At 33.7% G+C, this 13,679-nt stretch overlaps 1 protein-coding gene across 2 annotated transcripts in view; it reads right to left on the reverse strand.

Moving 5' to 3' along the window:
- Positions 1–13,679, reverse strand: part of DTWD2 (DTW domain containing 2) — a 112,397-nt gene that overhangs the window by 56,700 nt on the left and 42,018 nt on the right. For both annotated transcript variants that reach the window (XM_047778473.1, XM_047778472.1), the window contains exons 3-4: positions 11,848–11,942; positions 9,354–9,546 (exon numbers count right to left, since the gene is read on the reverse strand). In XM_047778473.1, coding sequence (XP_047634429.1) covers positions 9,354–9,546; positions 11,848–11,942 — 288 coding nt within the window. The remainder of the gene's footprint in view (positions 1–9,353; positions 9,547–11,847; positions 11,943–13,679) is intronic.

Here is a 13,679-nt window from a genome sequence, read left to right on the forward strand (position 1 = left end):
TCATTGTTAATCCATTCCAAAAGCCATAGTTGGCATCCGTTAACACCAAACTCCCAATCCATCCTGCTCCCTTCCCCTCCCCCGAGGCAACCACAAGTCTATTCTCCAAGTCCATGAGTTTCTTTTCTGTGGAAAGGTTCATTTGTGCTATATATTAGATACCAGATATGAGTCACCTGCATGTTCACTGCAGCTCTATTCACAATAGCCAAGACTTGGAAACAACCGAAAGTCCATTGACAGATGACTGGATTAGGAAGATGTCGTATGTATACACACTGGAATACTACTCAGCCACAAAAAAACATGAAATACTGCCATTTGCAGCAACATGGATGGAACTAGAGACTCTCATACTGATTGAAGTAAGTCAGAAAGTGATGTCAGTGCTTCTGGTTGGTCCACGAACCACACTGGGAAGGAATGCACAGCACAGCTTTCACACTGCCGCTGCACACCTCCACCTGACTTACTATACTTGCGAATAAAAATAAATGTAATGCACTAAGTTACACCAAGTGATCTGTGTCATAAATCATAAATTTAGGTTAAATTAAATCCAACTTTTTTAATTAGCATATTCTAGGGAGAGCATAATATGCTGAGATAGAAAGCAAGTGAATCAGATTATATTCCTAGTTCTCCCCTTAGCTGGCTGCAACTTCAGAAAAGTCACTTATTACTAGCCTTTAACTTTCTTACTTCTGAAATGCTAAGAATTTATTAATCTTTAAGATTCTTTCCAATTCAAAATGTATACTATTATCTTCCAAGGAATTTGAGGATTTCTCCCAGTACAAGAAGTGAGTTCACAGTTAAGAACTCAATAAAAAACAGAAGGGAATTCCTGTCATGGTGCAGCGGAAACGAATCTGACTATGAACCATAAGGTTGTGGGTTTGATTCCTGGCCTCACTCAGTGGGTTAAGGATCTGGCGTTGCCATGAGCTGTGGTGTACATCACAGACGCAGCTTGGATCCTGTGTTGCTATGGTTGTGGTGAAGGCCAGCATCTGTAGCTCTGATTCGACCCCTAGTCTAGGAACCTCCATATGCCACGGGTGCAGCCCTAAAAAGCAAAAAAAAAAAAAAACAACAAACAGATGGAAGTAGGGAGGCAAAGAATTCCGGAGAGATCTCTGATAATTTTCTTAAAATTATCTTTACACAGAGGAAGATCATAGTTCCTATCAGTTCATGTTCTATCACCAGGAATTATACACCTAAGAAGCAATTTAGCTCAAGTTGTGTACGTAAATATAAGGCTATCTACAACCTTGGAGATCAGCCCTATAGCCTGAGAAGAGTATACAACACCCCAACACAGGAGCCAGAAAGATCCAGAAGATATGTATACATTCTGTGAACAAAATTATGAATACTATGCAAAAGTCAAAAGAGTTAACTACTGATATACTAAAACTGTGGCATTCTGTACTTAACATTCAACTGCTCTGACTGTGCCCCAAGGACACAGAAGTTTCATGACATGAAATAGTTATTTTGTTGCAGCACTAATTGAAAACATTTATTGGAAGGTAAAGTACAGAAGTCATTTAAGAGAAGGTAAGTAGAAAAGGCTATTCAGAACCCACCATCTCACTAAGAATGTATTCTTCCCTGGTCCTCTAGAATCTTTTACATATTTAACTCTGTAAAATAATTTTTTTTCTTTTAGCTTCTTATGAGGGGCAAAAGAGCATTAAAAAGCAAGCCATCCCCTAATGCTGGTGATGTAAGTAAAGAAAACTGAAATTTTGGATAAAACTAAAAGGATAATCTGAAAAAATGAAAATACTAATTCAAAAGGATATCTGCAACTCCAGGGTCACTGCAGCATTATTAGTTCTAATAGCCAAGATATGGAAACAACCTAAGTGCCCAACAATGGATGAATGGATAAAGAAATGTGATACACATATATATAATGGAATATTACTGGGCCATGAAAGAGGAGATCCTACCATTTGTGACAGCTTCGACGGAACCTGAGGGCATTGTGTGAAGTGAAATAAGTCAGACAGAGAAAGATAAATACTGTATGATCTCACTAATAAGTGAAATTAAAAAAAAAAAAAAACAAGTGTATAGATACAGAGAACAGATTGGTGGTTGCCAGAGGTAGTGGTGAGGGGTGAACAAAATGAGTAAAGGGGGTCAAAAGGTACAAACTTCAGTTATAAATAAAGTCATTGAGTTCCCATCATGGTGCAGTGGAAACGAATCTGCCTAGGAACCATGAGGTTGAGGGTTCGATCCCTGGCCTCACTCAATGGGTTAAGGATATGGCATTGCTGTAAGCTGTGGTGTAGGTCACAGACACGGCTTGGATCTGATGTTGCTGTGGCTGTGGCGTAGGCCGGCAGCCATAGCTCCAATTCGACCGTAGCCTGTGAAACTCCATATATCATGGGTGCAACCCTCAAAAGCAAAAAAATAAAACAAAATAAAATAAGCATGATGCCTACAGTTAACAATACTGTACTAAATATCTGAAAGTTGCTAAGACAGTAGTTCTAAAAAGTTCTCATCAGAAGAAAAAACATCATAACTACATTTGGGGACAGATATTAACTAGACTTACTATAGAGATCACTTTACAATATATACAAATATCAAATCATTATGTTGTACAACTGAAACTAATATTATGTTATATCAATTATACCTCAATTAAACAAATCATCAGGAGAATGATGAATTTGAATTTGGCCACAGATAAGATATAAAAACCAGTACTTAACATCTCTGCATAGACACCAAAAAAAATTTATGAAAATGTCTTAGCCAACGAGTGCATCCAACAGTGTGCTCTGTTTATCAATTGAGAAATCAAGCTTTAGTGGAAGTTTTAAAGGCAGTAAAGTAAGGATATGCAGACGCTTGCTGAAAATAAGTTTATGAAGAAAGCCAGGAGCCCTACAAACATTTCCACATTCACCTTGGATTTATTCCTAGCAAATGTCAAGAGTGTCCTGTGTAAAATTCTTCTGAGGGAAAGGATTCATTCATTGCCAAATAGCCTGGATATATTAGAAATCCAGATTAAAATGAGGCCAAGTTAATGGGTTTGCATTACACATGTGGTAACTTGCATATTTAGAAAAAAAAAACCATTTTTATATGTAAAAAAAAATCAATACTTTGGATGTTAATTCTGATTTTTTTTCTGCCATTTTTTCCTCTCAATTTACTTGAAGTAAAAATTTTATTCTACTACAGAAACTAAAGTGATCAACTAAAGTAATAACAGCTAAGATAAATTTATACAAAAAAGTATTGTGGGCTATACAGCAGAAATTGACAGAACATTGTAAATCAACTATAACAGAAAAAATAAAAATCTTTTTAAAAAGTATGTGCGTGTATGTGTACTGAGGGGGGTGGTTTAAAAATGACAAATAAGGGAGTTCCCGTCATGGCACAGTGGTTAACGAATCTGACTAGGAACCATAAGGTTGCAGGTTCAATCCCTGGCCTTACTCAGTGGGTTAAGGATCCGGCGTTGCTGTGAGCTGTGGTGTAGGTCAAAGATGTGGCTCGGATCCCGAGTTGCTGTGGCTCTGGCATAGGCTGGTGGCTACAGCTCCAATTATACCCCTAGCCTGGGAATCTCCATAAGCCACGGGTGTGGCCCTAGAAAAGGTAAAAAGATCAAAAAAAAAAAAAAAATGACAAATAATTACATTTAGAAATAAAACCTAATTAACTTAAACTACATTATTTATAGGCTTGGGAAACTTAAACAAGAAATGATCCAGATTTTTACTTTTGGATTTTTATTTTTCACTGTGTGAATATATTGTAATAAAGAATTATTACAATATTTATACAGAGCACTTGCTTTGAATGAACCAAGAATGCACAAACAAGCATGTCTTTACAAGTAACAACTGATGTGTTATTATTTATCAGGTTTTTAGCCTGCCCATTCATGCCTTTAAATTGTCCCTCTGATAGCAACAACCCAAGTCCCCTAAAGAATTTCTTCTTAATGCTTGTGGTTCTTCTCTCAATGATGGTAGTACCATCCATACCAACCCCAACTAAAGGACCACCCAGGATTCTATTCTAGAAGGAGAAACCATATTTCTTTTAAGATAAATAAAGTCAGGAGGAGACTAAACTTCTGCTTCCCACAGACATATTCCAGTGGCAGTGGAGGAAGCCCATAGACAACAAAAGGAAATCAGAACAACCAAAGGGAAGCAAATCCCCAAAACAGGAGTTCCCGTCGTGGCGCAGTGGTTAATGAATCCCACTAGGAACCATGAGGTTGCGGGTTCGGTCCCTGCCCTTGCTCAGTGGGTTAAGGATCCGGCGTTGCCTTGAGCTGTGGTGTAGGTTGCAGACGCGGCTCAGATCCCGCGTTGCTGTGGCTCTGGCGTAGGCCGGTGGCTACAGCTCCGATTGGACCCCTAGCCTGGGAACCTCCATATGCCTCTGGAGCGGCCCAAGAAATAGCAACAACAACAACAACAACAAAGACAAAAGACAAAAAAAAAAAAATCCCCAAAACAGCTGCTTGAAAACCAGATTTAGCCAAGTCTGAAGCCATCTGTATGCATTCTGAGCTACTTAGCAAAATGACCTATATACTTCCTTTTGTTTAGTTTGAGTTGAATTTCTGTCACTACCTATGAAAGAAACATGTTACTTACAGCTTATTCATATACATATATTTAAGCAGAGCTCCTAGGAAAGTCTATTATGTAATAATTTTTTCCAGAAAAGCTGAGTACTAATTTACCAAAAATCATCACATACAAATGGGAAATTTTTCAAAAATTGGACAATATATTAAAAACAAGCAAACTTTTTTTGTGTTCTAGAAAATAGTTCAGAACCTAATATAAAATCACTACGATTATCAATATCACTGTATAATTACCTAGCTGTCTAAAGATATACAAAAAAATCAATCCCTTTTTCAATTCAACTTACTTATTTCTCTTTATATGTTCTTATACACAAAGTATTTCTATATAAATTTATTTATATACAAAGTGTGTATATATAAATTTATATAAAATGTTTTTATATAAATATATAACAATACATTACATACACTTTATATATTTATGTATTTTTTTAGAAAAAGTAAATACACTGATCTTTTCTTTTTTTTTTTTTTTCAATAACATCTAGAAATGCACCTTGTCTAACCAAGCCATACTCATATGTTTGGGCTAGATATGTGGTAGAACACCCTAAAAAGCCGTGTATATTGTTTCTAAAGTGATCCATATTTGCCACATATATATTATGATGAAAGTGTCTCCAGACATATAACATGAATTTTTATAAACTGTGCTATTTTAAATTGTTATTTTTTATTTCAAGCAAAAAATATTCATTAAAAGAAAATCTTTCTGGGCTAGATTTAGCAAAACTTCAATTTCAAAAAGTAGCATCTGGACATTTATTCCTTACTCTCAAAAGGTTCAGAAAAACATAAACAGAGAGAGAATGGTAAAGCATATATGGCATAAAGTTAACACCTGAGAGTTTTTGAGGAACTTTTGTATTATTATCGAAACTTCTGTAAGTTTGAAGTTATCTGAGCAATAACGTTTACAACTTAGTATTTTGTTGTCATATGATTACTATCAAATAAATGATGATCAAGTAAATGATGACTATCAAAAATTTATTGTCTATTTCACGAACTTTTTTTTATATCTACAACTCATTTTTTTTGAGATTTTTGCCTTTACTTTATTCACTTCTAAGAACCCAAGCTTATGAAGACTTTATTAGATTCAAACTCTTCCAAAAAGCCATTTGCCTTTTCACTTTAGATTGAGGTGATATTTTTCCCCATGCCAAATCAAGAAATTTGATATTTCTTTTTTTAAAATTTCCTCAATACATTATTTTTTTTCTACTATACAGCATGGTGACCCAGTTACACATACATGTACACATTCTTTTTTCTCACATTATCATGCTCCATCATAAATGAGTAGACATAGTTCCCAATGCTACACAGCAGGATCTCTTTTTAAGTATTTACTTTTATCCTATGGTTGTAAGATACTCTTTTAAAGGCTTAATGTATATCCACTTACTTGTTTTTAGTTTGGAAAAACGAGAAGAGAAAAAGATGACAATAATGTATGGTTAGTAGGACTAGAAGAATTATTTAATTTACCTATTTACTTATCTGATACCCAATTTAAAGGAGAAAAATAATTTGGTGAATTTTAATCTTTAAAATAGCTTTTAATCTTTTTAATGTGACTATGTACTTCATTTCTGTGGTAGTCATCTACTTCACAAAAAAATGAAAGAGTACAGATGCAGACATGGCATATCCACACAAAAAAGAAAAGAAAAAGTTCAAAATTCCCACAAATGTTTTACTTAAAAGTTTCATTAATTTTTTTTTGTATACTGAGAAGTATCTAAATATAATGTGAACATAAAATTTCACCTGAAAAGTGCCACAATCTAACAGTACCCATGCCTTTTATGAGTTAGTTCTTGTGGAACACAGGGAACACTTAAGAAGTGAGATAAACCTACAGAAGCCATTATACATAAATATCCCAGAGAGAAGTTTTCTGTTTTAGAAGCAGTATACTACTTCAGTTAAGACCATAGGCTTTGGCTCTAAACTAGATAGGTTCAAGTTGCAGCTCTGCTATTAAATAGCTTTGCGATCTAAAACAAATCATTTAACATCCCTGAGCCTCAGTTTCCTTGTTAACTAATACAATACTCAGGGGGTTTGGGAAAAGATTAAAAAAAGTTAATATATGTAAAGCACTTGGAAATGGGACTGGCCCATTCAAAGCACTCAACATGTTATCTATATTTTAGAACTGTTCTGAATATTTCAGTCTCATCTAAAAACCATTTCTACATTTTAGTCAAAAGGAATGAAAAATACAAAGAATCTGAGATTAAAATCTCATATTCAGGGTTTCAGTTATGTTTTTTCTTTTTGGCCACACCCAAAGGCATGCAGAAGTTCCCAGGCCAGGGATTAAAACTGTACCATAGCTGTGACTTGAGCTACAGTGGTAACAATGACAGATCTTTAACCCGCTGCATCTCCTGGGAACTCCACAGTTATTTTTCATTAAACACATGACTTGTACAAACCCAACAACAAAGTAGATAAATACGTAACACAAAAAATATTGAAAATGTAAGGATAACTTCATTAAAAATACACAAATAGAAGTTTTCATATACCTTTTTCAGTATAAAACAGTCCAATTGTGCCAAAAATAAAAGTGTAAAGAAAAACTGCAAATAATAAACTTTAAAAAATGTAAACACTTCCATTACTATAAAGAGAAGGTAAATTTTTTATATTCAGACAACATGCAAAAAAAATTGACATGTACTTACCTTCAGAGAAACCATAAACTTATACCAAATACTCTTTGCAATTTTCTTTTATCACAGTCCAACAAAATAAATAAAAACAAAACAGTAACCAAAAATGTTATAACACCTGAAAATTAAGAATTCACTGATAATCCACGGGTTGAATGAAATCAAAACAAATAGCAAATTATATCAATGCTGCAGATATAAAGAGAAACACAGCAAATCAAAACTATAGGATACAATGACAATTATACTAAGAAGAAATGTTACAGTCTTCTTTCCCTTTATTTATTGAAGAAACTCACTAATCTTAATACAGAAGCATAGTACTCTTAGCACAAATCTCACAAACGCAGGAAAAAAAGGATGAAAAAAATGAAATAAATTGATCAAAGTAAAAGCTCAAAGTAATAAAATAAGAAAGTTTAAGAGCCATTAAAACAATCTAAAGGTTAATACTTCTAAAAGCTCAATACATAGACAAACTCCTTCTGAGCCTGTTTATAGGAAAAAAAAAGTGTGTGCCTGTGTCTATACATGTATGATTACTGGGGGGAAAAAATGAAACACTCAGAAGAAATTAAAATAAGTATTTAAGCACATATAGATATATGACAACCAATTTGTTAATCCAAAGCAAAGATGTAACTTCCTAGAAAAGATAAGCTGTTAAAGACTGAAACAAATAGAAGCAGAAAGCTTGAATAATTTTCATAAAAGAGTTTGAAAGAAAGATTTAGAAGTTATTTTTAAGGAGACCAGGGTCAGGAAGTTTTACCAATGAGTTGCACGTCTTTTTTAAGGAATATGGGAGTCCACTATTATTTAAACTATTCCATCAAAGAAAAACATTAAAATCACACCTACTTATTTGGTGAAGTTAACGCTATCTTAGTACCCAAATATTATAACAAAAGTAAAAAAAACATTAAAATCACACCTACTTATTTGGTGAAGTTAACGCTATCTTAGTACCCAAATATTATAACAAAAGTAACAAAAATAATTCAATGCCATTAAATAAAATATAAGGAGTTTCCACTGTTGCTCAGTGGTAACGAACCCAACTAGTATCTATGAAGACACCAGTTCCATCCCTGGCCTCACTCAGTGGGGTTAAGGATCTGGCATTGCCATGAGTTGCAATGTAGGTTGTACACAGGGCTCGGATCTGATGCTGCTGTGGCTGTGGCAATCTGACCCCTAGCCTGGGAACTTCCACATGCCATGGGTATGGCCTCCCCCAAAAAATTAATTAATTAATTAATTAATTAAAATCTAAGCTTCAGCAATATATTAAACAGACAATATGACCAAAAAGAGTTCACTATAACACAATAACAGTTCAATATTAGGAAATGTATCATCGTTCATTATATCAACAAAGTGAAGGATAAACCATATGATTAAAACCATGAATGACAAAAAAAGTATTTCATAAAAATTCAGTCTTTTTTTTTTTTTTTCATTTTTGGCCACACCCTTAGCATATGGTAGTTCCCTGGGACGGGGGTCAAATCCAAGCCACAGCTGTGAACTAAGCCACAGCTACAGCAACGTTGGATCCCCAACTCACTGCACTGGGCCAGGGATCAACCAGTGCCTCCAGAGAGATAATGCCAGATCATTAACTCACTGCTGCCACAGCAGGAACTCCCAGTCACTCTTAAGAAGAACAAAGTAATGTAGTTATCAACAAAAATTAAACATAACACTTAACAAAACATAAATACACATAGGAATACATAATCCTAAGACTGATCTGACTGAGAGACTTACAGCTAAATGTCTAAAGTGTGGTGAAGTTTGATGGTAGGAATTGAGAAAAAAGGACACATTTGAAATTTTCTACATATATATAAAAAAACACAAACAAGCATACACACACTTATGTATATATGCCATCAAATTCATATATAAAAATATATGTATATCCCCTCAGAGAAAACATATACAACATACACAATTATATAATTTTATGTACTCTATGTTAAAATACTAGCTTTTACCTGTTTAGGTAGTCGGAACAAGGAATTCTTATAGAAAATGTCCTTAGCCTGGCTCCATGTACCATCAATGATGATGACTGTGGTAGGATAAATAGGAGAATCTAATATAAATTCTTCCAAATTAGCAGCTTCAGCCCCTGGATATAATATTAAAGTATCAGACTTCCGACAAATAGTTGAAAGTTCGGGATCTCTAAAAATTTAAAATGAAATCTCTATTAGCATTTTGGGGGGGAGGAGTTTTATCATTCTTACTGAACTTCATTCAAAAATACATGTGAAACATTTTGACACTAGAGATCTAATAATGAATGAGACAGCCTCTGTCTGCAAGCAACAAAATCATCTTGAAGGGGAAGGAGACAAGTTAAAGATTCAATTAAAGCTAATAACCTTCAAACTAACAAATGGCATCTATAAAAAGTATACAGGCAATATCACCTTTAACAATGTCCCTTGAGATTAGGATCAAGGTAAAGATATTGGCTTTCACTACTCGTAATACACATTGTACTAAAGTTACTGCAATAAGGCAAGAAAAAGAAATAAAAGGCATACACAACAGAAAGGAAGAAGTATAAACGATCCTATTTGGAGATGATAAGGCTACTTACACAGAAAGTTCTAGGCAATCTACAAAACAATTCCTACAACTAACAAATAAATTTATAAAGTCATAGTATACAAGGTTAATAGACAAAACTCAATTGTTTTCTTATGTACTAGTAGCAAAAAAATGAAAATAAGTATTTTTAAATCCCACTTACAAAGGATACCACAAGTAATATGTCTCTTAATCATTCCCCACATATTTACATCACATACTCTGACAAAAAATCTAAAATAATCATTCAATTACCAATTTTATTAAATTAATAATCTTAACTTTAGCTTAAAATCCATCAGTGAATAATAATTTACTTAGTAAGCAGTATATTAGGTACCATCAGAAAAACTGAACTTAATGTAATGGTCTCAAAATGGGATAAGCTATTTAGAAAAATGTCAAGTTTCTCATCTCCAAGCACATTTGTGGGGGGGGTTAGATGACCCAAATAGCTTCTACTTCTACTACCACAGATGCTCACCACTCCTGGAGTAAAACAACCAAGATCCAAGTTGTCAGATCTACAACTATCTATGAATTATAGAGAAACTATCATAACAAAGAGCCTTTGTGTGAAGGAGTGTTACAGTGTAAGTCATATGACCGATCCCCACGTAAAGAGCTTTAGATCATGCTTCCCTCCCCATCAAAATGGCAAAAATCACAACAGTAGCACCAAGCCCAGAGCAAGGTTTACCTCTGGGGGCCAGGGAATGCAAAATGTGCAAAAGTAAACTCTATATGAGAAAAGAATGCCTAACCATATTTTCAGAGAAGGGAAAAAAATTACTGTATAAAGTTCTAACATGATATTACTTTCATAATATAAAGGAATGGAAAAGTTTGGTCAGTCCCTTGGGCTTGGAACTGGCACTTGTCTTACCTAGCATTTTCATAAATGAGCTGAAAAAGAAATCTCCATGTTTTCAAGAAAATAAATTTTGTACCTAAAAATATATTTAACTGTGTAGATAGCATTTAAGTAATTTGCAAAGGCTCTGTGAATAGACAGATAAGCAACACAAATGCCTCAAAAGTAAGAAGCCTTGTAGAAAAATTTAAATACATATAGTATATGGTACACATTTATAATAATAGGTTCTGTAATACAGTGTGAAATAAGATTCAAGAATTTCACAGAACTGTCTGTGAAGATATCAACTAACAGGCTGCTGCAAATACTGGCCTTATCAGAAAGAATATTTTATTTTATTTTATTTTTTTCTTTTTACAGCCACCCTTGCAGCATAGGGAAGTTTCCAGGCTAGGGGATGAATCACAACTGCAGCTGTGGCAGAAGCCACTGAGCCACAACAGGAACTCCAGAGAAAATATTTTAAATACAGCAAGAGAGAGCATTCTATCATTTAAAAAAAAAATGATGTGCCTATAACTAGAAGATTAAATATAGTTTTAGTCACTATAACTTAAGAAAGCCTTAGTGGGAGATATAGGTAGGTACGTAGGTAAGTGGGTAGGTAGTAGACAGAGAAATCTATAGATATATGTATATACATATTTATATAAATGTGTATTATATATAATTGTAAAAAAAGAAAAGAAAAAAATCTAATACAAATACCTGACTACTTTGAAATAAAACTTATCTTAGTAAAAATGAAATAAACAGTAAATATATACTTAGGCTCAATGTACATTACTAAGGAATTTAGACAATGCTATAATTTGTTTATTCCGTTTAGGTCTCTGTTTTGGGGGAGCATTTTTGTTTACATTTTACTTGTACAATTTTGAAGGAGAAGGCAGAAATTAAATTTCTGGACCACTTCCAATGTACCATGTTCTAGGTCTAATGGATAACTTGAGAGAAACCAATTTTAAAAATTTGTGCAAAAAAGAATTAGTTTAAATTGTCTTAAAATTTACCTTTCTTCACTGAAGCGACGACCAATCTTGACTTTACACTTATCTTGGGGGAGACATGCAGCTAGAAGAGGAACTGTCCGCAGTACCTTGTTTTCCTATAATTAAAAAATTAATTAAAATGTAGATTTTACTTAAAGACAATTTGAAAACCTTTATAACAAACATTAGATTCATAACATTATATACAATTTTCTCAAGTCTTTTACTACAGAGTATAATTTAATAAAAAGAGCTAGTGTTTCTCTGATTTATCAGTATTAAATATATGTGTATATTTTTATTCAATTGGGGTGTGTTTACATGTTTACTGATCTCATAAAATAACATCTATCTAAATGATGAATAAGATTAAGAAAAACATAACTTTGTATTTAACTAAACTGAATCATTTATTCTGACAAATATTTGTTTCACATTTTGTAGTATGTTAAACTTGAAGATAACTGTCTAGATATTTACACCTTGAAAGCAAGGAAGTGCTAAAAAAAAAAAAAAATGAGGTATATCAAAGGGACACAAAAGCCAACCTTAAAAAGCACCCAGTAGAACAATTTGAGCAACAAAAGAACACAATATTTGGATTATAACACAGAACATAAAACAAATATAGGATCTATACTGATATAAATAAATAGGTGAATAAATACACAGGAGAGAAGAGACAAATCTTCCTTATAGCAGAATTTCAAGTAATAAACATAAACACATCCCACTCCAGGAGGCAGAGCTTATCTCTCCCTCATAGTTGAATGTGGGCTGAATTTATGGCCATACTTCCAGAGTGCAGAAAGAGAAAAAATAGTAACTTTAAAGTGGAGAAAGCTGATTGCCACTTCCATAAAGTACATTAACTATCATCAGTGGTTTTTCAACATCCTAGCTTCCAACACTAAAAATTATCTTTCTGGTTGTCATAAGAATTCTATTCCTAATCCTAGTAGAGCCAGGTGATTAGCTATTATGCTCATTCACACCCTGGCTCTACATTGGCCCAACTGGGAGTGTCACATTTGATCAAATAAGTGATAGAGGTCCTTTCTAATCAGTTTACTTACACAGAGCTCAATGTTATGTTTACCAATTTATATAATCCTTCATGCAAATATCCTCACAGTGAATAATTTGACTATTTTTATGTCTGTAAAAAAAATGACAATGTACTTAAGGAAAGTCAAATATTACATTCTTTTAGGAATATCAAAGTTATTTAATAAATTAATACACAAACAATAAAGTTACATATAAATTTACAGAAGTAATTTAATATAAATTTATAATTACATTGTTTATTTTACAAAAGAAACAAAAAGTATTATAGTAGTAGTATTCAATACCACAAGCACACACACATACACACCCTCAGTGACATTTCTCTGTTTATTACCTCTTACTTTTTTTTTCTTTTTGTCTTTTTGCCTTTTCTAAGGCCACACCCACAGCATATGGAGGTTCCCAGGCTACGGGTTTAAATGGAGCTGCAGCCACCGGCCTACACCAGAGCCACAGCAATACTAGATCTGAGATGGGTCTGTGACCTAAACCACAGCTCACGGCAACGCAGGATCCTTAACCCACTGAGTAAGGTCAGGGATCAAACCCAAAATCTCATGGCTCCTAGAAGGATTCATTAACCACTGAGCCATGACAGAAACTCCCTTTTTGTTTTGTTTTATTACCTCTTTCACCCCTGGGTCTCCTAGGTATTGATTAAAATAATCTGTAAAAGGTGGATTTAAAGCTGCTGAGAATTGTCAAATTGATTTACCTGATAAAAAGTGCAAAAAGGAAACAGAAGAGTCAGAATTTGCCATGATTTTAAAAATAACATGTAG

Source organism: Phacochoerus africanus, chromosome 4 (assembly GCF_016906955.1).
Source record: "Phacochoerus africanus isolate WHEZ1 chromosome 4, ROS_Pafr_v1, whole genome shotgun sequence".
NCBI lineage: Eukaryota > Metazoa > Chordata > Mammalia > Artiodactyla > Suidae > Phacochoerus > Phacochoerus africanus.